The sequence below is a fragment of the Pleurodeles waltl genome, chromosome 3_1, assembly GCF_031143425.1.
Source record: "Pleurodeles waltl isolate 20211129_DDA chromosome 3_1, aPleWal1.hap1.20221129, whole genome shotgun sequence".
Lineage (NCBI taxonomy): Eukaryota > Metazoa > Chordata > Amphibia > Caudata > Salamandridae > Pleurodeles > Pleurodeles waltl.
Window position 1 is genome coordinate 1789430342 of NC_090440.1, and position 24889 is coordinate 1789455230.

At 42.6% G+C, this 24889-nt stretch overlaps 1 protein-coding gene across 2 annotated transcripts in view; it reads left to right on the forward strand.

The window, feature by feature from the left end:
• Positions 1-24889, forward strand: part of DNAH7 (dynein axonemal heavy chain 7) — a 1158398-nt gene that overhangs the window by 46702 nt on the left and 1086807 nt on the right. The window contains exons 3-7 of one of the 2 annotated variants that reach the window (XM_069225862.1): positions 2713-2778; positions 16181-16286; positions 16791-16904; positions 20898-21081; positions 21634-21718. In XM_069225862.1, coding sequence (XP_069081963.1) covers positions 2713-2778; positions 16181-16286; positions 16791-16904; positions 20898-21081; positions 21634-21718 — 555 coding nt within the window. The remainder of the gene's footprint in view (positions 1-2712; positions 2779-16180; positions 16287-16790; positions 16905-20897; positions 21082-21633; positions 21719-24889) is intronic. The other variant, XM_069225863.1, reaches the window with a different exon arrangement.

Below are 24889 nucleotides of genomic sequence, written 5' to 3' on the forward strand. Positions count from 1 at the left end.
CGGTAATCACCTGTTTGCCTCAAAGGCACGTAAAAAATTGTGAAACCTGACGTCAGCGCGCCGACGAGGACCTCTTATTGCCACAATGACGTCAGACGGAGTCGCGTGGGAGTCTGCCAATTGTGACGTCCTCGTCGACGTAGAGAGCTGGGAAGAAAACGTTTCCGTCGAATGCTGGCACATTGGGAGAATTCATAAGGTGAGGAATCCACAGGTAGCTAGTGTATCCACCAGAAAAAGCTTTACTGAAGGTAAGTAACTTGTTCATATGGTCTTACCTTCTATTACGTCAAAAGTACAGGATGTTTTTCTTATCTTCATTGATCTTATTATGAGCTGATGATAAAATGCAACTATGAAACTCTGACAACTTTGCATCTCCCCTTATGCTTCTTTTGATTCCCTCGTCACTTTTTAATGTCACTGTGCCCTCTTAATCAATTCATGTGTTGCCCGTGCCACACATAACAGAAACTATCTATATGTGTAAATGAGAGAAGGTTAATGTGGACACTATGTATACCTTCTACTAGCAATATTTACTATTAGAACTGCATAATAATATCTATTCTAGTAATATACTAGATGCATTTGCAGAGCGCGTGGTTACTTGTAGGCATCCCATTGCTGGTTGAGTTATACTGTGATACGGACCGCAAAGGTTACGAAGTCTGGATTAGTTCTTAAATATCCATGTCTTGAGAAGTTTTCAGAAGCACAGCTCATTGTAAGTTGGCTGCAAGGCCAGGGAGGGAATTCCAAAGTTTGGCAACATTGAAGCTGAAAGACTCTCCCCCACTTCTAGCTCTTCTAATAGGGGGAACAGTGGCCCAATATGCGTTGGTGGATCTTAGGACCCTATTGGGCACATAGAGGGCGACAAGCAGGCGAGATATGGGAGGTCCTTGCATGCGAAGGGCTCTGTGTGCAGTGCACAAGGCCTTGATTTGATTCTTTAGGCAATTGGGAGCCTGCAGAGGTCTGCCAGATGTTGTCTGGTTGTAGGATGTCTGGAGATCCCTAGCAAAGTATGTGTTGCAGCATTTTTCATGACCTCTGATTTTCAGATAACTGCCTTTGGTGCACCCAAGTACAGCGAGTTGCTGTAGTCCAGGCGGGAGAGGATCAATGCCTGGACTACAGCCTCCTTGATGTGTGGGGAGCAGGTGAAGTATTTTGCGTAACATACGAAGGATTCCGGAACAGCTGGCTGAAAGTTTGGTGGCCTGGGTTTTCATCAAAAGAGTCTTATTCAGCTGTACCCTCAAACATTTTATAACAGTACTGAGGGCAGGGGACGGACATAGGTGTTCCAGCCAACCCTGGGCCCATCGTGGGTTTGGGTTGTTCCCTAGGATCAGCAGTTCAGTTTTAGTTCCATTCAGCTCAGTGCTTAATTTGAGCATGTGGTTTCTGGTGCTCGGCACTGGCACTTAATTGCCAGCACCGCACTTCTGACAGTCTGCTACATAGTGGTGTGTTTGTCTAATTTAGAGATAGGCACCACAAAGGTTATGTATTAATTCATTATACGTTAATAATGAATAATACCTGCCACCCAAGCCATTGTTATAGCTTTAGGGGCCTGGAATAGTCTGAATTATTACACTTGTAGGAGTGGTGGTTAGTAGTTATTTTGGTACTGTCATTGGCAGCATGCGTAGGGGCAACGGGTGGTTCAAGCTGCAGTGGCTTCCTGATGAGGGCCCTTGCACCTATACTTTTACAAATTAAGCACTGGTTTAGTTTAAGGCACAACTTGTTCATCAAGCTGGTTGCCAGCACCAGACATGCGTCCAGGGTTGGGGCTGGGGGGCCATGTCTGGGGCGAGTGAGAATACTAGCTGTCATCCACGCAGGAAACTATGGAGATCCCTAAATGTGTTAAAATGTCTGCAAATGGTTAAATAAATCATTTTAAAAGAATGGTTGATTGTTTACGCAAGTGCCTGAAGAGAAATAAAGAGGTTTCAGCTTACTCACGCAGTATGATAGAAAGTTCCTGAAATTCGGGAATGTTTCTCTTCCCCAATGCCCGCTCTGTTCCTCTTCTCATGCCGGCATATGCTTTTGTTCACACCTTCAACAAGCATCCACGACCATAAATGTGTGTTCTTACCCTGGTAACAATGGCTGGTTGGGCAAAGCGTTCTTAAAAGAATGTATTCATATGGAAGCGTATCCTATCTGTCCCTCTGTCTTATCATTTCCTGTTAAAAGTGGAATTCTATGTTTGAAAGATTAAAGGCGGTCAAGTCACCACTGGAAACTATTTTGAAGAAACACGAAAATTCCTTTTCCACTTTTATTAAGATAGCATGACTGCGTGGCACTGTAGGTGATAGAAAGGTCTATCTTTACAATTGTGTGCTGGATAGTCACATTCTTTGGACAATAATTTTTATAACACCCTTCTGAAGGTATGTAGTGTAACATCTACAAATGGTCAATTATCTACTGCAGCAATAGAAGCGCACAGGGCGAAAGTACGTAAAATGGGATTTCTGGGGAATTTTCGCTGCAGACTGAAGTTCTGTTTATTCTCATTGTCGATAAAAACTGGTATTGCTTTGTGTCGGCAGCAGAAGTCCTTAAGGTGGCAGCTGTTCTCAATAAATAAATAAAATAAAAAATTGTGCAAGCTATTAGTGTATGATCTGTGACGTATTTATGTTCACGAGCGATGTTAACAGTTTTCTTTCTTCCTTTTAGCCTAAGAAACCTTCCAAAGGAAAGTTGCCAAAATCCACAGTGAGATTTTTACCACAGTTGCCGGAGGTAATAACCAATTACTCACGGTTTCCCCACAGCATGTCACAGCAATATGTATTTATTTGTGATAAGGTAACTGGTCTGTAATTGGAGATGTCTCTATTACTTATTAAATAATAGCTACAGTCACTGACTTCCATTTCAGTTACCGAATCTGCTGGGTTAGCAAAGGGGTTGGTTGACCATCAATAAACAATGTATTATGACTCCTGCTGCAAAACTATAAGGTAGAGAGCCCAATGTGGCAAATGATCCCAGTGTTTCAATTCGTGTAATCACTAGCTAAAATACCCAGAGGTTAAATAACACTTTATTAGATGAATAGATTTAAACACAAAACGTCCAAAATTAAAGTCGCTTTTGAGGTCTTAATCCAATTCAATAATATACAGCAAAGTATATGGTTTTGGGTGTGCATATTTTCAACCCATACTTAAATTCGAATTGCATACATTATATATTTATACATAAAAAGTCAACACGTTGATTTTACAAAAACGCATATCAATACGAGTATCACATAAACAATTTCAGATATAAAAACAAAGGATTGTCCCCGCGTTTATCATTCTCCTCGTGAAAAAAACAGTTCTTCCTAGTATATTTTACTACATTCTTTTCCTAATTGGTTTCAATCCAATAAAACAAAACATACTTTACTTTGTATCCAGGAAATTGTTTTGAAAATAATGTGTGCAATAATGTTCACCGTTTTATGATGCAATATCGTAAATTGAAGCCAGCCAGCACTTGTTTTGCAGGGATACGTTACCACTCTCTCGGGGCTGACGAAAATTACATCAGTACCAGGTGTGCATTGTTTATAAGTTAAGATAACGCTTCTAAGATAGGTGTGAGCATCAGAGGATGTAGAACCTCCTTAGTTCATTCGGATCCAAAATTGTGTCAAAAGATTAAAATGAAGATCACAACACGGATCTCTATAGGTACAGAGAGGGTAGTGTGTCCGATTTATCAGATGAGACTTTTTTTCCCTCTTCAGCCTTTAGTAAGTGGGGCCACCAGCAGGTAGTACCAGATAAAGCCCTTAGAAAAGCGCACTGTCACTTTAAAAGAATTTAGAGCCAATCATCTGAGTGTGTCCTCATCATTCATGAAAATGTCTGCAGTAGAGACATCATTGATAGTGGCCCAATATTGCTTTTCCTCTAGTAGAATGAGCACGAAGCCCCTAAGGAGCTTACAAGCCTTTGGTGTCATAGGATTTGGAAATACAAGCTATTGTTCAAATCAAAGGCTATTTCTCATCTTACAAAATTCTAGATTTTGGAAGAGTTCTCATTCATAATAATATACCTCCCCAAGCAATATTTTACTTGTTGTAAGCCCACCAGTAATGTTTGTACTAGTGTGCAGTTGTATGTATAGCACTAAAAAGGTTAAAAATAATATGGCCTGATAAATGCATAATAACATCAAAAAGTAATAAAGCATGTCAATACCAATGAAGAGGAGTTATCGGCAACACCTGCCACTGCCTTGCTCCCCTCCTCAACTGTTGCATATTACGTTCGCCACCCACCACATTCCAATAGAACACATAACATAATAGTGCAACACATCTCCTTCCCCAAAACACTTGCAGCCAAATTTGGACATAACATAAGTTAAAAGGCATATAACATATACATTCCTAGTCAAATGTGATACAGAATAAAACACCATAAGATATATAATGTAACTGACAACGAGCATGAACAATGAGAAGGCATTTACTCATTACCACAAGCTAGTGGTGATTGCAAGTGCACCTCTCTGAGCTGCCTCTTAATTACTTCATACCAAAATCGTGATACCACCGAGGCGGGCGGCGATCTCTTTCTTGCCTTATTTTCCTACGTTCATGAAAGCTCTGAGTCGCCTTGTCATTTCCAATGTTTCTTTCCTCCAACAAGCAATCAGGTAGTTTCACCACTTTCTTATTATTCCCTATGTTTCCATCATCAAGTAACCACTATGACGATTTACTTTCTTGACTTGTAAGAGTTTAGAAAATCAGGCATCACTTTTACACTCCTTCCTACTCTTTCTCACAGGTACCCAATCACCTACTCCAAAACGTTTTTCAAGACTTCCCTCATATTTCATATTACTCTCACTGTCATCCTTCATCACGCCCTTCACCAGCATGTTGCAAATTTTCCTTTTTCTCATGACAATAAATGGTATCTTCCAGGTGACACTGTTGGGCGTGGTGCGATAGGCCGATATCAATTTCCTCTCAGCCTCTCTCCATTGTCCACCCTGACACAAAGCGAGTTGTACACTTTCCTTAAGTGTTCTGATCCATCTTTCCACCAGACTGTTATTCTGGGGGTAATAAACTGATGATCTGATATGCTGTACCCCATACTTGTGCAGGAAGTCTTTCATAGCTTGAGATACAAATTGAACTCCATTATCTTTTACCAAAACGTCTGGAACTTTCTCTTTTTCCCACAGCTCTTCCAAAAATGTGATAATATCACAAGTGGTTACTTGATTCACAAGCTTGACCTCCGGCCACCGCAAATATAAATCAATGATATCCATGGCATATTTGCAATTTGAACCTAGAGTGTTAACTGGCCCACAAATGTCTAAACCAATCTTTTTCCATGGAGCATCCATCTTATCTACTTCAACAGGACCAAACTTCACTGTTCTCGGAGACTTATCACTTTATGCACACGCTAAACACTCTCTCACTATCCTTTCCGCATCCTTGTCCAATCCTGGCCTCCAGTACTCTGCCCTCACTCTACACTTGATTGCACTCAAGCCACCATGACCTTCATGTGCCAACACCAAAATATGTGTTCCCAATGCTTTCGGCTCCACCAACGATTCACCTCTGAACACTATACCACTTTCCTCTGACATTTCACTACTCGCATGCCTGAAAGATCCAGCACTCTCAGATACATTCTCCCTAGCTGGCCACCCCACTGTCATGTACTTCGATACTTCCTGTAAAGTCCCATCATTCTTCACAGCTAGCACCCATTCCTCGTGAGTGGTATGCCCCTCCGTAACAGTGTTTATGCTTGCAGCCAACTCCCATCTTCACTCTCCTCACCATCTCATGGATTGTCTGTAGGTAACCTCGACAAACAGTCAGGCACTTTTTTTTTTTTTTTCTTTTTTTACTGGACATGTGCTCCATTGTATACGAATATTCCATCATTCTCAAAACCCAAAGCAAAAAATTCTGGATGGTTGATGCGCTTACCCTTATTGGTAAGCACATCAACCAAGAAGCAGTGATCAATACAAATCAAAAATTCTGTTCCCCACACAATTTTTTAAAATGACACACAACCCACCAACATGCTAACACCTCCTTGTCGATGGTGGAGTACATGAGCTCAGCATCCTTAAGTGACCTCAAGGCGTATACAATGGTGACCTCATTATCTTGCCTCAGTTGTAATAGCACTGCACCTAAACCTATGGTACTGGCATCAGTACAAATTATGTTTCTGTTTCGTGTGTCAAACGGATCAAGTGCAGGGGCTGATGTAATTTCCCTCTTGAGATTTCTAAACTCTAGATTACAATTTATCACTTAATTCAAACTTCTCATTTTTCATCATCAATTTATGCATAGACTCAGTTTTGTCTGCAAAATTGGGAATGAACTGTAAGTAATATTCGGCCAGTCACAGAAAGGACCTCAACTGTTCTTTGTCCAACGATAATGTTCATCCTCAATAGCTTTTACAAATTTGTGTTTGGGCAATACACCGTTTTCATCTAACCAGTGTCCTAAATACTCCAACCTTTTGACACCAATTCTACACTTATTAAATGTTATGGTTAAACCACTTTGTCGTAGGATCCCTAATACTTCAGAAAACAGTTCACCATGTCTCTGCTTGTTCTCAGCAAAGATCAGTATCTCATCTTGAACATATGTCAAGTTGGACAACCTCTTAAACAATTGATGCATAGCCCTCTGGAACACCGCCGAGGCTGATGCCAGGCCCAAAGGCATACGTATGAGTTTGAATGCCCCTTCAGGAGTGATAAAGGATGAAAGATGCCTAGATTCTGGATGCAAAGCTATCTGATGGAAAGCTGATGACAAGTCCAAAGTGGAAGATATTTTTGTTCCCATGATTGCTGTCAGTATCTTCCCAATTTTGGGTAATGGATGTCTAGCCACCCAGATAGCTTTGTTTAGGTCTTGCTTGTCCGCACACATTCTCATCTCACCATTAGGTTTTTTAGCCAGCACCACTGGAGCTAACCATTCCAACACCTCAATCTCTTCAATGACGTCTGCCTTACACATCTTATCCAGTTCCTTTTTCAAGGATTCCCTCAATATTACTGGCACAGTGGTACATGCTTTATGTACTGCAGGATGAGCCACATCCTTCAGAATTATCTTGTGGGTAAAACCTCTGAGCAAACCTAAATCACGTTTGAAAACCTCAGGAAATTTGTCTCACCATTCTCCTTCACACACCACATTCATGTTAGACATTGCCCCCGACACTTGGTCAGGATGATGGGGATCTAATCTTATCATCAGGTCCCTTTGTTGAGGCCATCCCAATAGACATGATCCATCCTTTGCAATATACACTTTGGATAATGTTTCCTTGCCCTGGAACTCCAGTGTACCCTCTATGTAGCCCAACAGTTCTACAGGCTTGCTACCAGCTTAACATGTACCAAGCACCTGACTTACAAAATTTACTTTTCCTCCAATTGTTTTCATCTACCATATGAATTGACCCCCCCTTTCTTTTTTGTGAAATTTCCTCCCTTTCCTTTGCAAACTCTAGCAAAATGACCTTTGACTTTGCACATTCTACATGTTTGTCACACAGCAGGACACTTAGGATCTGTTGCCAAATTACTTTTTAACCCACATTTGTAACTCGTGTACCCCTTTTGATCCACCTAGTTTCCATTCGGCACCATAATGTTTCATTTGCTATTAATAGAGTTATTTTCCATATTCTCCACTTTTCCTGTAGCACTCGCTGTCTTTTCCTTCAATCCTTCTTCAGTAACTTCTTCCCTTTTGTCTATGGCCTTCATCAAAGTCAAATTTTCTGTGTCCAGTAACTTTTCTTGTGTGCTTTTGTCAGCAATTGTCTGTACCAGTTGGCCACGCAGTACTTCATCCTCAAATACTTTATAACTGCATGTAGATGCCAATTTCCATAATGCATTTAATTTTTTGTCTTTTATTGCGCCAGGCACAACATTGCTAAGTAACGCGTCTAGACGTGCCTCTCCTGTAGCCCCATAGCTTCGTTGAAATCCAGGCGTAACGTTGCTAAGCAACGCAATGAGACGTGCTGCTCCGCGTGACGCAAGGTGGCGTGGTGTCCACGAGATGCAACTCGCGCTGGCTACTATTCATGAGACGAGCATGCACACAGGCCGAAATGCGTTTCATGCCGCAATTAAAGTTTGCACTACACCATGCCAAATCAGGACACTCCCGCCTGGAAGCACCTGGACTCAAGGAGCTTCATTCACTGTCACCTTTGTCACAACTCTGCTGCACAGGATACACTGCCAACAGCCGCTGCAATACTACACTTCGGTGTCACTATCAAACTGGTCGCACTCCTCCTCACTGGCCATCCTCGTCACCAGTGAAAGAACATACTCCTGACAGGTATCTTATAAAACATATGTAGACTTTACTTATCTGCACAATGAAGAGGAGTTACCGGCAACACTTGCCTCTGCCCTTGCTCCTCTCCTCAACCGTCGCACATTCCCTTCGCCACCAACCACATTCCATTAGAACACATTACATCATAATGCAACGGATTTCTTCTTGAATTTTTAGTCATGTGATTTTTACCCATTTAAACTAAACAATTCAAGTGTGGCAACAGGGCAGATTCATAGGACTCACTTCCTCATCCCTCTGTCACCGCCGCTGTTCAAGCCACCCCACCCACCTGCCTTACCTATCACACAATGAGAGTCCCATGGTGCCCAAATCGGTTCTGGGGCCTAGCAGACATTGGGGGACACCGCCACATAAGGAATTTGGCCTCCCACACTGACATCCAGACTCACAGGGTCCGTGGTTTGAGCTGTACTAGGAGCAGCAAAATGGTGGTGAGCGAACGTGGCGAATGTGAAGCCGCCCTGATCCAGTTGGCCCGATCTATGCAGTAGATGAAAGCAGCACCACTACGTAGTTATACCCTCAGCAGGATTAAAAGGATGAGTCACCAACACTGCCGGGTGCCTCAAGCGGAAATGGCTTGGACTGAAATGGCTGCCATAATGACGCTGAAGGCAGGATAAGGCAAATGGCAACAGAGGTGCTTAGAAGCTGAATGTGCCGACTTACAGTTACAGGAGAGGCCTCCTCAAAGGCTTCTCCCACTCCCTGGCAGCACAGACACAGTAAGTGCCACCTGACATTGGCGCTTGCGCTCATGAGTGCACAACTTGGGAAATGCACACACAGCGGAGATCCCTATAGCCTTTGTGATGGAAACCGCAGTGACACACACACAGATGGAGCGGATCTGTGTGCCAATCCGACCCCCTGAAGCAGCCAACCCTGGAACCACAAACTTTGTTCCCAGGGAAGCGGCATAGGGGGCCTAACAAATGAGCAGCAAACTCCTGCCTAGGGCACATTAATGTTCACTGCCCCCTATGGTGGGGGCCAGAGAGTGGCGGCCAGCAGAAGTGCCCACCCTTGGACTGTGATCACCAGTGAGTCCGTGCTGTGAGCGACCCCTGAGTAATGTGCAGTATAGTCAGGTCTACATCAGCAGGAGGCAGTACAGAAGCCCCATGGTCATAGTTACAGCTGCAGCACTGCGACAAGCCACAGGTCGCAGGTGTTGTCTGAGAACTGTGCCTCAGTGGGGCCCTGCCGTGTTTGCCTGGGTGCACCCACAAGTCACTGAAGGAGTCCTGGCTGTAGCGGTGTAGACTGTCCACAGACTGAGAGGTGAGAGGGCTATCAGAGGGTAACATCAAGTGCACGACTGGGAGGCCTGCTGGGCCACAAGGGACCACCCTGAGTGAAGCAGAGTGGAGGTATATGACAGTTGAGTTCAATCCCTCAGTGAAGCCTGCAAGTGAGGGTGACAAAGTCACAGGAGAGAGAGCTGGGGTGCGACCAACCAATGCAGAGGGTGCAGATGTGGAAGCATGTGTCAGGGACTTTTTCCTTCAAATCCTGGAATTGCCACTGGACAGGGAGATACAGCTTGACATGGTGGGCAGAGTGGGCCTCCAGAGACTGAAGGACAACCGTCCAGCTGACATACTGGTATGCATTCATGATTTTCAGCTCAAAGAACATATCCTCCCCAAAGCTAGAGACTGCCAGCTCTTGCATTGCAAAGGACACATATTGATGCTTTGCCAGGATCTGTTGGCTCTCACTGCAAAAATGACTAGACTTCCACATAGGCTGAGGAAAAAAGACATTCGGTACTCCTGGGGCCATCCCTTCTGGATAATTTTACACTTGAAGGCAAGCTTCACCAGCTTCAATCCCTAATGGAGGCGTGCTGGGTGCTGAACATTGAGGAGTCCCCTGAGAGAAGCCAACGGGCCAGCCCTTAAGAAAAAAAAGCTCGAAAATGCTTAGGTTGCAGGGAGTTAAGGCCTCACCTAAGGACTGTGACAAGACCCAGAACGGCAAGCAGTGCTGGAGACACTGTCCGATGAACCAGATAAAACAGAGGCAACATGAGCACAATGTGAGCTCCCAGATTATAATCAGCAATATTGGCTGGTGTGGGGGCAAGGAGGCCTGAAGGGAGGGCTTGAGACACCCTATGGACCCATAAACTCAAATCCCCAGTGGGACATTTCTGACACCTGCTGAGCCTCCGGTTTAGAGAATTAATGTTTTTGTTACTGTTTATTGTTTTTGTGCTTCTTTGGGGGAGAAACACACGAAATTGCAATACATTCCAAACTCTTGCTTGTATACACAGGATCCACCAGAGTCGGCGCAGTGTCCAATGGAGAGAGGGTGAGTTCTCATCCTGGATAGCTGTAAATTAGCGTTTCCTCTCCCTCACTATACACGCAGTAGTTTAGAGGTTATCACTCTCAATGTGAAGGGGCTCAACAATCCAACCAAATGTTGAGTCATCCTATCTCATCTAGAACAGATGGGGCAGACTTGTGTCTCCTGCAGAAGACCCATCTAGTCAAGGCCTTTCAGCAACATTCTTCTCAACCACCCCTTCTAAATGGCAGGGGTGGCCATATTGGTTTCCCGCTCTTCTGAGGTAAAGTGGGCACTAACCTGGTAGAAATTAGAGGCAGGCTTCCGACCTACAACATGAGTGTTGGAGACTACACATTTACACTGGGTTCGCTATACACCCATAATGATCAACAAAAACGATTTCTACGCTGAGGTGTAGTGGACGTATTGTCCACCCAGGACAGAATGGTGCTCGACTAGCACATCGCTACGGTCACACTGCGGCCCCATCACAGGAGGGAGCCCAATAGCTACAGGAAATGGATTTGAGAGACCAGCACCTCCAGACTCAGGCTTACACAATCTCCTCACATGCCCATAAAACATATTAGCACCTGACCACTTTCTAGGGACAAGAGAAGTTAAGACCTTAGTTGCAGCAGCAGAGATTGAGCTGTGATCTCTATCCGATTATCCATAGTATCCCTTCACCTAGCCCTCCCGCTATATGACACCTCTTGTGGACCTGGAGAATGTGGGAAACCTTGCTTCACAGGCCTGAGGTGGTGAAGAAGGTTACCCAAGCAATTACAGACTTTCTAGCTATTAATGATGCAGATGACACTTCAATCACCATTCTCTGGGAGACCTAAAGGCAGTCATCTAGGGGAAACTGATCACTGTATCAAGATGCAGACCTCAAACTCTTCCGCAACAAGAGAGATCATTTACACACACTGGTGCAGGAATTTGAATGCATACACAAGCACACACAAGCCCCAAGAGTTTAGCGGCAACTAGAAGCAGCACACCCATAACTAGCAGGACTTGACCTATAAGGCCTAATATGCATTGCTTCAGCTCTGACACTCCTTCTATGTGGGGGGAGATAGGTGCAAGGGGATTTAGCCAACAGACTGAGAACTCACTGACAGGCCGCTGGAGTAGACTTCCTACTAGCCATGGATGGTACTGACATCAAAGGGGATGGTCCACTAGTGTCTGCCTTCCAGGTCTTTTATGAGGAACTCTATTCAGAGCAGACTCTGATGCCGAAGGGACCAGACTTATACCTTAGGACACACATTTCGCGACTACCACCATAGTAGGCTGATGCCCTAGATTGCCCGATCCAGATAGAGGAGGTCATCTCCGCCATTGCCCACCAGAAACCCCTCATATTGCTGGGAATGGATAGCTTCCAGACTCTCTTCTTTAAAACCTGCTGCTCCACACTCGTTCCAATTTTTACCAAGCTCTTAAACTCTATAGCGGGCCCGGATATGGTACCACCCCGATGCTGGATGCCTCCATTGTTGTTATTCCCAAACCAGGGAAGGACAAAAAACAGTGTTTATACCACCCAATGCATAGCTCTTCTCAAAGTGAATATTAAGTTATTCACTAGCATCCTGGCAACCGGATTAAGACCTCATATGCCAGATTTAATCGATCCAGATCAGGCAGGCTTTGTACTACACCGACAATGAAGCAGCATTACCAAACATCCACCAGCTAGATAAGGCCAAACGCTCCAGGCAGGAGATAATGCTCTTAGCCATAGACACTGAGAAAGAGTTTGAATGGGTGCACTGGCCCTACTTGGAGGCAGTGCTTACTCACTTTGGCTGAACCTCCTGCAGGTATGATTCAGTCCGTAAAGAGGGAGGTGGATCACTTTGTCTGAGCAGAAGGGAGACCCCGAATGTGGTGCAATCAGAGCTGTAGACCTGCGAGAGGAGGAGGCTTGGATTACTTAATTACTATACTGATTTGTATAGGGAAAACACAGCATTACCAGATGTCATTGAATGACTGTATCAAAAGAGTGAGGCTGGACTCCATATTGTCCTGGTACAAGTGGAAGTTCTGGAAACTCCAGTAACCACCCAAGAGGTGTTAAACACAATGTCTGGATTGGCCAGAGGTAAGACTAGGTATTAATGGGATAACACTAGAACTTTCTACAACATATTGGACCTATTAGATCCTAGATTGATGTGTAAACAGTTGCTATAGAAAAAAGAACACTACCTTGCTGGACTGAGGACACGCCAATTGTCTCTCTGTCCCAAATGGAATGATCGCTTGTATCGAAAATACTTTAGTGCAAAGTCTATGTTGAACATTGATTATAAAATTCCTAGCAGGATCATAACAAACCAATAAATTGTTCATTTGTCATCAGTTGTTCACCCTGACCAGAGTGGGTTTGTTGCAGGGTGTAGCACATCACTTAACAATATTTAATTACTATTCTATGTCTAGAAGGCTGTTCCAAACCTGTTTCCCCAATACACAGTATTAACATGAGATCTAAAAATATCTTCAATTACATTAGCAGGAGGTATACATTTACTGTAATAAGACAGTTGGGCTTTGACAACAGTATAATGATAGGGATGTCCTTGCTTGTATACTGAGGCATTGACAAGGGTGTGCCCAGGTAGAATATGTCAGAATCATGCTCCCTTTTGAGGTGTACACAGCTGGGGTGTCCCTCTCTCCTGATATTTCGATTGAATATGGTACCCTTTACCAAGGGCTTTGATAGAGAAAATTTACCCTAACTTTAGTGCTCTGTCCCCCACTTGTGAAACAGTGGAGCAGGTTTCTATCACATGACAAGCGCATGTTGAGTAAGTGGGGTGCAGTTTTGATATTGTAACCAGTAGAAAAGGCCTCCTGAGACCAGAAGTATGTCTATTGTGTCTGATACTGTGACCTACAAATAATAAAATTGACAGTTCTTTGATCTCATGCTAGTGCCGGCTAGGCGGCGTATAGCAACAAGTTGGAAATTGAGTGGCTAAAAGAGACATTGTCCGCAAATGGAAATCCCTTCAGCCCCCACTCTGGTGAACTGGTAGTGGGGAGAGGATTAGTGCGCCAAAAGGAAATAACCGATTTACCAATTATGGGGCTCCCTGCAGAAACACACCAAGATCTGAGGCAATTGGAGGACCTACCATGGACAGGCTAATTATAATTGGCAAGGTGCACTGCTGAGGAGCCCAGTGTCATTTCAAAGGCAGGCCTGCCTCGCTGGCTGCTTTTAAACTAAAGTTAGGTGCAAATTTGACTTTGGAATTAAAAGTACTTCCAAAGTCTTAAACTACCCTATTTTTACCCTAAGGTGTTGCCTATGTGCCCCTAGGGTTGGGTGCCATGTAACTATAAGTAGGGACCTTATAACCAATGGTTTTATAAGCCGTGGTGAGGTAAAACAGCCAAATTAGTTTTTCCCTCATTGTATTGAATGGCCTCCGTAGGCTAGAATTGGTAGGCTTTATTTTAATTTATAAAGTCTCCATAAGCGTCAGATACCTCAAGTTTGGTATCAAATTAATTGTTATAATTCCACAACTTACAATTGTTGGATTTAATATATCTTGTTCAGGTAAAGAGTTTTAAACTCTACCTAAAAAGTTGCCAACTTCAGCCCTGTAGTGCTTGCACCTCATCAAGGCCAGACTGCCTTGAGGTGTGAAGAAGCCTGGGCTGAACACAAAGAGATGTGCCTGAGGGAGAAGTACTTCCCTCAGCAGATGGAAAAGCAGGAAAGGGGAGGGCTGCCAAACTGGTCTTCAAAGGCAGGGAAGGACATTTGAAGCAAGCCAGCACCTCCCACAAACCCAGACAATTAGGTGCCCCCAGATTAGAAGAGGGCAGGAGAGGGGTGTGTTTAGGATTTTTAGCCACACCAGTGGGTGGGCTCAGCCAGATGTAACCTCCAAAAATCAGTTTCAGCCATGATGGATTTTTGAGGAATGTTGCTCCCTGGGATTGACTTTTGCCACACTTCCCAGGAAGTGGTCATCACAGGGGTGTAGACCCTGCACTTGATTGGAGAACCAGGACCCCCCTGTTTTTCACCCAGGAGCAAGGGAGACCTGCACCCACATATCTGATTCCTACAAGGAAGAACTACTTGAGAAGAAGGACTGCCCTGCTGGACCCCTGACCTCCACCTGGACACTGCACTCTGGAGGACTGCACCAGCTGCATACTTGGGCTTCACCACAAGAGGGACTTTGCCTGGCTTCAACTGGTTCAAGAAGGGACTCCCTGTTTGGTTAGCAATTTTTCACCTGTACCAGAGTCCCCTGTACAACTCCTGAAGAAGCCGACCACTGTCTAGTGGCAAATTTGGAGCTTGCGCCAGGCGCATTCTGTTAGTTGTAGTCTGCACCCTCAAGGAGCATCTCAGAGCTTCTGGAACCTTGGGGTGAGCTCTGGACCTCAAAAGAACCTCAAAAGAACCTTGAAAGAACATCTAGGAGAAGATCCAGAAGTTTAGAGAATGTTTGGAAAAAAGCTCCATAAGGGGAGTGACCTGCTGTGGCAACTCTAGCTGGCTTGCCTCAATCGCAACCTAGCCTTACTTGCAGGTTCGTCCCGATGAAGAAAATCTCTGAAAAAGTGACTAAGTCTGAATGTAGAAAGTTGACCGGGACCTCCCAGGCAGAGTATTCGAAGAGGGCTCCAAGGACGTCGGATCAAGATTCAGGTTTGCCCCGGTCGAAGGATTTTCATCTAAAAAAAAATCTCAGTCTGAACGTAGAAGTATCCACCGAGGGCCCTTGCGTTGTGTATCCAAGGAAGAGTTCCAGGAGGTTGGACTGGACTGGCGACTTGGTCTAGCTGAAGAAAATCTTCAAGAAAACGATTAAGTCCGAAGATAAATTTTTGACTGAGGCCTTCCGCGGGCTGTACTCAAGCAGGGCTCCATCACGATCGGCCTTAAGCTTTGACTGTGCCCCCGTTGAGGTGCGACCAGATTAGTTTCTAAACACTAAAAAGCATTAATTCTTTAAAAAAATCATATCTCCGGTTCCCTTTATCTGATTTTATTCGTTTTGGTGTTATTTTAAAACTAAAAATATTTCCTATTGTTATAAATTGGTTTTGGATTTTTAAACTGTTTCCTGTGTTTTATTTAATTACTGGTTTGTGATATTTGAATGCTTTACACTTTGTCTCCTAAGTTAAGCCTTGTTGTTCTTTGCCAAGCTTCCAAGGGTTGATCTGGGGTTAATTTATTGAGACCTAACTGAACCTAGTGGGGGGGTAGTGGCTTATTGCCTAGTGTAACTTCTTACCTGCCTTTACCAATAACTCATTTTCCAAAAGTGACCTTGGGATTGGTTGTGGAATTATATGTTTTACTTATCTTCTAAAGATAACATAATAACCCAATTAAATTTAAACCATAAGAAATTATTGTACACATTCCAGGTCTGCTCCAAACCACAATGGCATACAAGTCCTCCCTCCTTCCTTTTGAGAGAGCAAAAAGATGATGATCAGGAACAGCTTCATGAACCTCATGACCTATCGCCCGGTAAGAAATGTATTTTGAGTGTATAGAATGGGGGATACAGTCTTTTCCAATTAGACCAAAATCATTCGCTTTCCCATCAAACAACGGAAACAATGTGCATGGAGTGTACAAAATAGTGGTTTTGTCTAGCACAAGGTATATTTAGGTAAGATGCAACAAACAAACTTCTATTGAAGTTTGTTTATTGTTGTTTGTGAGCAAAGTCTTGCGGAGTCAGCACTTTGCATGTGGACATTTATGCATGCAATAATGTGCTCCGGCATGCTGCACATGCACCCTAGTCTTCGTCAATTCTGTTGAGTGAATCCTGCTCTATCCTAACATAAACAGCTCTTATCTGCTGTGCAGAAATCCTTCATCTTTTTTCATGAAGTATGGGTCTAGAAGTTGAGACTTTTCTATTTATCATTTCTATTTGTTTTGTTATTTTGAGTTTTCATCAAACCATTCAAGTTAGGATTCATTTTAAACATCCTGTATATCCTTCACTTTCACAACTCAAAGCCATGCAGTGTCGGACAATGCACGCGGATCCGAACGACGCCACCCAGCGGCACGCGCTGGGTATTGCTCAGCAAAAAGGTTCCAGATTCAGAGCTGACGCCAGGGAATTCAAAGGTAAGGAATCTGCAGCTAGATAGTCTCTACTAGATAATGCGTTACCAAAGGTAAGTAACTTATTCAATAGGGAATGGCCAGCTTTTAAAAACAAACTTTGGTAAAGCCTATTGGTCTGACTTATTGTTAGAGGATGTCTTTATTAATATATGGGCGACTTTGAGTCTGGTGCTTCCCTCTGTCCTAGAGAGAAAATCATATAATGAGGAAGCCTTTTGGGCAACAACAGTATGGAATCTGGGAGTAGGACCCTTTTGCTGAGCAGACTGCATTAAAACGTTAAACTGTTCCTTCAAAGGTGAAGTAAAAAAAGGCTATATGCACCCATGTCTTAAATTTGTAAATACAGCCATACATTCAACAACATGTTATCATGTTAGCAAACAATAACCAATGAACATGCAAGGCAGATTAGTGAATAACAATATGTCTTTATGACAGGATGAGGCATTTAAAAAGCAAACATTTCCTGAAAAAACATAAGTCAGTGTTGTACTTGTCATCCTTAGTGTGGTCTTCCCCCAAACCTTTTACCTTTACCCCTCCTGTTTTCTGAATTATTTGTCGTTGGCATTAGGACCCTGCACACTTTACCACTGCTAATCAGCACTAAAGTGCATGTGCTCTTTCCTTTAAGCATGGTTAATTTGGCCTACATCTGGCTGGTACATTAAATGTACTTGAATGCCCCTATTATATGGCAATACATGTACCCAGGGCCTGTAAATTAAATGCGACAAGTGTGCTTGCAGCACTCATTGTGTCACCCACTAAAGTAGCACTTTAAAACCTATCTCAGACCTGCCGATGCAGCCTGAAGTGTGTTTTTAGTCTGCAAGTCCTACCAGACAAAATAAGCCTTTTGCCAGGCCTAAAACTTTTTTAAATACCTATGTCATCTTACAAGGTAGGCCTCAAGGGCCAAAAAGGCATGGTGCATTGTATTTAAAAAGTACGACATTTGGGTTTAAGTTGTACATGTATTGTTAGTGAAAAACTCCTAAATTTGTTTTCCACTACTGTGAGGCCTACCTCTTCCATAGACTCACATTGGGTTGCTAATTCATTAAATTTACTAAGTGCTAACTTTTGTTTGGGAGCAGGTAGAGATGTGATGTTTAGACTCAAACGCATTTTAATTTAAAATCCTCTGTAATGGTAAAGTTTGAGTTTAAGTTGCATTTCTAAAAATGACACTTTTGGAAAGTTAACAAGAACAATAAACGGGGTCGAACTTATAACCCTAAGAACGAGGGTAATAATACTGTATCAATGACAAAGGTTTAATCAGGAGAAACAAATATTAGTAAAAAATAAAGAGACAGCCCTAGGTAGGCCAGCTTGTATGTACACATACAAATAATGATGTTCCCTTATAAATCGACTTCACACACACAAAAGCAATTTTCAAAAACAAAAACTATTTAAATAGACATAAAGATAATTGTACAAAATATTACTACAATAATTTGAAGCAAACAGTACTTAAAACGATCAAGGAATTATTGTACATTCGAAACAAAATAATATATGATATCCAAAATAACAGGCTGCAGAAACAGACTGAGGTAAATTATTGTCCAATGATCAAATGAAAGAATCACAAGTTCACTTGTAGTTGTACAGTTACAACTTGAACTGAATTATACAGCCTGTATTAAAGAGAGTTGACATTTCAGCCCAAAGGTAAAATTGACCAGGGCCATCATCAGGACAGTGTGTCACAGGGACATTTAGTAGATAGCAACCTAGACCAGAAAAAAGGAAAGGATAATGTAAAAACTAATAAATACCCCAGAATTGTGCATATAAGGGAAAGAAAACTGGAAAAGGCCACCATCAAGTGTGGGCTTACCTATGATAAAGACAAATTTGTAAGCCAAGGAACGGTCCTACAGTACATATCAAAAAGTCACTATCATAATTAAGGAAGAGTCATGAATATCCCAGCTCAACAAGCTAATGTTCCTGATCTTAATAAATATCTGAAGTTGCGGTAATTAGCCACTGAAAGATGGAGTCCATCCAAAAGACAGGCTGTGGTTTAATAACGCCTACCAAAGGACAGCATTACATAGATTAAGTATTGTTTGATAAATAACTAAATAATTAAAAGACAAGAGACACCAACACACACAAAGCAAAAAACAGTATAAGAACACTTACTATTAGTGAAATTATAGTCTGGCGAATGTCAAATTGATCCACGAATGCAAGTCCCAACATCAAAGAAGTGACCCCAATGAAAGTAGAAGTCCGAAATCCCAGACCGCGAGGCTCGAGGAGCCGGGTATCCTAAATACAGCAGTAAAGGCTGTTCTAGTCAATTGAAGTCAGCACGCAAGCCAGGAAATGGATAGCACGTCTTTTGCAAGATGCTGAATGCTCCCTGGATGAGCGTTCAGTGTAGCAAAGGGCTTGGGTGATGAAGTCCCTCATGAACTAATAGTCAAGCTACTCAATGAGGCAGCTGCAGCTGTAGAAGTCAGCACGCATATTGGCAAAAAAGGTCAGCGCGTCTAATGCTACACCCTAACGCGATGAGCTTGCACTGCGGGCTTGGGTAATGTAGTCCCTCTAGAAAATAAGGTAATAATGGGGTATGATCAAATCAAGGTAAACTGCCTCTGAATGTCTAGCAGTATCACCATATGCCCCCAAAGAGGGGAATCGGTGAGACGGCCCGCATATACATGATGGTTTGTGTTCCTGTGGGATCCTGACTTCAGTGCGAAACAAGGGGCAAAATATTGGCAGCCTACAAGACCTTTGTTGGTTTGTAAACCAGCAGATATAATAAACGGTGTGAACTGCGCCGAATAGACAGGTAATTGAAAATGCTGCTATAAGGAGCAATGTATTGTCTGCTGAGATCTGAATTGTCATACAGGTGATCTTGCTCGAGCAGTAAAGAAATAGTAGACTTGCTGAAGTTGGTTTACCCACGTGAAGTTTGAGCTGCATGTTTTAAAATAACAAAGTCTTAAAGATCAGTTTTTAATCTCATTGGGAAAGAAACAGACGTCATCTTATTATGGGTGAAGGCCAATAAAAGGTACACATATACAATGTACATGATAAAGAATCCTGGAAAGTATTAATGCTTTTAATGCAGTTATTGGTCCTGAAGAAGGTGGGATAAAGGTCAAGCAGTCACCAAAATGCTCCATTGACACAATATATTTTTTTTTAGTACTTTGATTGTATACAGCTGTTTTTATGTTATTTTTGGACTAAACCTTTTGGATGATGTATCTAGTCCAATGGCTGATGAATTATATTAAATAATATCAATATTATTTTATGTGCATTTTATTAAATATTTATGAGATTCTACATATTTTGACTGGAGCATAAGTGGTTACTTTTGATATCGAAGTTATATCTGTTATACTTAGGAAGATAATTAAGTATCTACATAGCTAAAGACTGGATTTGAACAAGTCCAGGGGAAGTCTTTTGTATTGGTTTCTTCCCTTTGATCCAACAACGATCAGTATAAAGTCAAATGTTAGATAAGGAAGGGGGGCAATGCCTAGGTGGAACATTCTCCTTGGCTTAGTGCTTCGAAGAAAGGAAAGTATCTGCACGTGGAAAGCACACAAAAGATTTTAACAGTAGAGTTAAAAGTGCATTTCCACTACAGTTTCTCAATCGTTAGCCTTGTTAAGTCAAGAAACTGGTGTTTTGCATCTTTTCATGATACAATCCCACGTTGTATCTGGTGGTTATTGCCCTTGCAAAACTGTCTGCAGACTCTTGGGACTAACACAAATAAAAACATGCACCAAACCTGCTGGCAAATGGTTTACTCCATTTGTTTGCACTCACAGTTTCATTGTATTTGAATAACTAACTCATCATGTACTTTTGAAATAAATTCACCGAATTCCCACGCAACTGAAGAAGGAAAAGCTTACAAGTTTGATATGTATTCATATATAATTAATTATATAGACTCTAATTTCAGAAATTCATTTTCATATTTTGAAGGCGAATTTCCGGCTCCAAAAGCAAAGAAGACCAGGAAGACCGAATGTGGGGGGATTCGTGGCCCTACTTCCAGTAGAGTTAATGGGGCACAAGCTGGAGCAACAACTTCAAAGATGCGGAGCAGCCTCTCCCTCCCCAAGAGGGACCGGGAGCAGTTTAGAAGTGCGCTGGTTGACATCATTATGTGAGTCATGGTTTGCTTCCTTTCTGTAGTGCAGTTTTGTCATGTAATCATTGTATTTCAGGTATTGTTGTTGTTGTTGTTGCTGTTAATTGCCATTTATGTTGAGCGCAATCCTGTCAAAATCAATGTAATGTGCAGCAGACCTGGAACTTAAAGAAAAAAAAACCAGCTCTCAAACCATCAGCCCTCTTCACAAAATGTAGTCGGATGCGGTGAAAGGATGTGGATGGCATTTTTTTTACACAATTTTAGACATAATTGGCAGTGAATTGTGAGTTGATAATTCGCAGTTGGTCTTCTCATGATCCAGTGGTGGTAAATTGGGCTCATATTGCAATGATGATAGGAGTTTGAGAGTTTGCTTTGTTTCCTGTTGATATTTTGACCTAGTTGAAAGTTGAAGATATTTCAGTAGTTCCAGTAGTAATTCCATGTGATGGTTCTGCATGTTCTCATTGGCGCCCATTATGCCTAATTACAATACGTGTACTGTTAAATGTTGAATCATTTAAAAAATGTCCATTTACATTTCATATGTTTCTCTTTTTTTAGGCAACAGGATTCTGCCACATCTCAATCTTTTGCACTAGATGATGTGCATGCCAAAAAATCTACTGCTCTAGAGAAGGACATTCTGGTAATGAGCCCAGTTACTTTAAACGCATCTGCTACGTTGAATAAACATTTCTATGTTAAGACTTAACATCCCAATTACATCCCAGTAATCTTCCTTCCTCTGATTATTCTTCCTTATTCCAGTACTTAATGAATAGAAATGTGCCACAACTCCCCAGACCTCAGGTGATCAATCTGAAAAAACAAGTTTGTTTTCTCCTCCACCCAGGATCTCTGGGGCTCACCCAGGCCTGGGCCCATAATGTACACCTTGCCTACAGTCCGTCATCTCAAAGTATCTCAGGGATCAACGTTGTGTGAAGTAGCAGTAGGGTAGAAACGCAAGTACTAGGACAATGTTGGCAAAAAAAAAGGAATAAGCCATTCCTGTTGCAATGCTTCACATTTATTTATTCAATCAAACATAATACAAGCATTGGCAAAGCCAAATAGGTTTTGCCTATGAAAAATCTATTGTCTTTGTCAATGTTTTTTACCTGGTGGGCAGCAGTTGACCTGCTGTACAAAATGGCTTAAAGTAAAAAAAAAAATAAAGCCCTATGTGACATGGCCAGCTTTGACCATGTCATGACATTTTTTAATTTACTTTAAGCCATGTTCCACAGCACCTCAACTGTTGTGCAACATGTAAAAAAACATTGACAAAGCTAATCAATTTTGCATAGGCAAAACCTATTGGCTTTGCCAATGTTTTTTCTATGAGAGATATAACTGCACAGATATGCAGGGGCGGCTCCTCCATTAGGGCAGAGGAGCGTCGCCCCCCCAGCCAGCAGCAGCCGCTACAAACCTTTAACAACCAAACGATGATAAACTATGTTTATTATCGTTTGGTTTTTAAAGGCACAGGGCCATGGGGTATGACGAGGGGAGTGCACTGTTCACTCCCCTCAGTGCGCATGTCTGTTTGGCCAGCCTTCTCGGGCCGGCCAAACACACATGCGAAGAGGGCTCTCTCCAGCCTAGCAACACATAGTCTGCACAGGCTCCCATTCTGCCTGGAAGCACCCTGGCTGGATGCTCCCGGACAATCCTTACTCTGCTTTGAGCAGCGTCAGGATTGGCGCAGGGCAGGCTGAGAGCCTGTGCCTGCCTGCAGCGACTAGAGCAAGAGGAGCGGTGCGGGGAGGGGAGCAGGTAAGTTTGATTTTTTTACATTTAAATAAAAAAATCTATTATTATAAACTCTCCCCCCCCGCCCCCCCCCCGCCCGCTGCCCCTTTTAATTTCCCCGAAACACGACTGCGGATACATGCTAAATGAATAGGCAGGAAACATAAAAATAAGTTACAAAAAGCATGTCACTTACTGGTCACTGGTGAATTAGTCTCGCCAAATAGGAAAAGTCATTCTGCCCTTTCTAAAATGTTGCCCACCGGCTATATTTTCAGCTACAGGTCCATTCAACGCTACAGGGAGGAGACAACCCACAGAAAACAACATAACATTAGCATTTTGCAAGCTACAATGTTTTGCAGGATAAGGCGGCATGCAGCTGCCCTGTTCCCTCCAGGTTGATTCTTATCCAAAAAGAAATTATCTGACATCAAGCGCAGCTCTAAGAAGAGGGAGGGGACGGGGTAAAAAAAAATCAACATAACATGCTCCAATTCTGAGCATTTCTGTATATCTGGCAAATGCTGAAAAAACCCAAAAAGATGCTGCATAAACTTAGCAGGCAAAAACAGGTTAAAGCTGTCTCAGTCACAGACACTTCCTGAAAGTTTTATGCAGCTTCTCAGAATGACCATGTATTTGCCACACACATTCCTTGCACACTGCCTCATGCAAGCGCTCACCTCTGATGTGTGGCACTGCCACGGTCTGCAAGGGTCCATGTTCCAACTGACTTTCACCTAAATTAACCTGTCATTCATAGGTCTTTCTTTCCAAACACATCTTCATATGTGGAAGGATCGTTACATTTGTTGGGCTTGCACAGATGTCATAAATTCTTAATAGACAAAACCAAGGACACAGCACACAGTTATTTGTTTTGTTTGGTCAACCACGAAAAGGTCAAATCCTGTCCAAACAGGGTATAGCCCTCTGGCTCTCAGTCTGCATTGCTTTCTGCCAGTCCACCTCTTCAGGGAACAGTGAGTGCCCCACTAGGGGCATGGTTTTGATGGCAGCACTCTGTGCTGGGGTGCCTTTGATAGACATTTGTTGTGGAGCCACCTGGAGGAGCAGGTATACAGTTATGAAGCATCGCTGCCTAGACATGGACGCAGAAGCTGACACAGGAGTGTGGGATAAGCAGACCAGAGAAACCTGTTTGTTTTAAGGTGTGCCTGCTTCCCACTTCGGTATATTTCACAATGTGTACTGCTTGATTCTGATTCAAACATGTGAATATATCAAAGATCCAATGTTGGAGAAGGAATTACTTACTTGCCTGTACCTACAGTTCTCCACCATTGGAATATTTTATATATTCACATGCGACCCTCCCTCCTTCCCAGTCGGGGGCTTTCCGTATTCTATTTTCATACTTATGCATTGAAATCTTGAACTATGGTGGCCTCTAGGGGGAGTAGAAATGTTCAAGCTTACACCTCATTGCCTGAAGTTTGGGTTCTTTCAAATGAGGTGGATGTGTTGCTAAACTTACTGTGTTGTTTCAGGCCTGTGACAATTTTACATTATATAATGTATGTTTTATATGTTTTACACTGTATTCTGCTATTTTAATATACCAGGGTTTCCCCGCTTGATGACGGGGAATGATTCAAGCATGTGAATATATAAAATATGCCAATGTTGGAGAACTGGAGTTATAGCTAAGTCACTAATTTCATCCATGTTATGCACATTTCCTTTGTATCTCTCTCTGCTAGAGAAGATGACAAAGATGAAGCTAACCAGCCTGTCATCTTGGATTGAGACAGGCAACAGACTGGAGTAGTTAGGACTGCTGTTTACTTTTGATGAAAAAGAAGAAAATCCATCCATTTTCTGAGACTTGAAAGATGACTGAAAAGACCCTGTAGAAGCATGAGGTTGATACCTTCCCTGGCATTGTCTTTGTGACTAATGCCTGAATTGTCCTACGGGGTTAAGCTTGTTTTTAAATATCTGAGCATGATTTTTACTTTTAAAAGTTCTTATTAATAAATTTTACAGCTGATTCCCATAAGGTGAAGAACCATCAAGAGTGACTTTTACTACA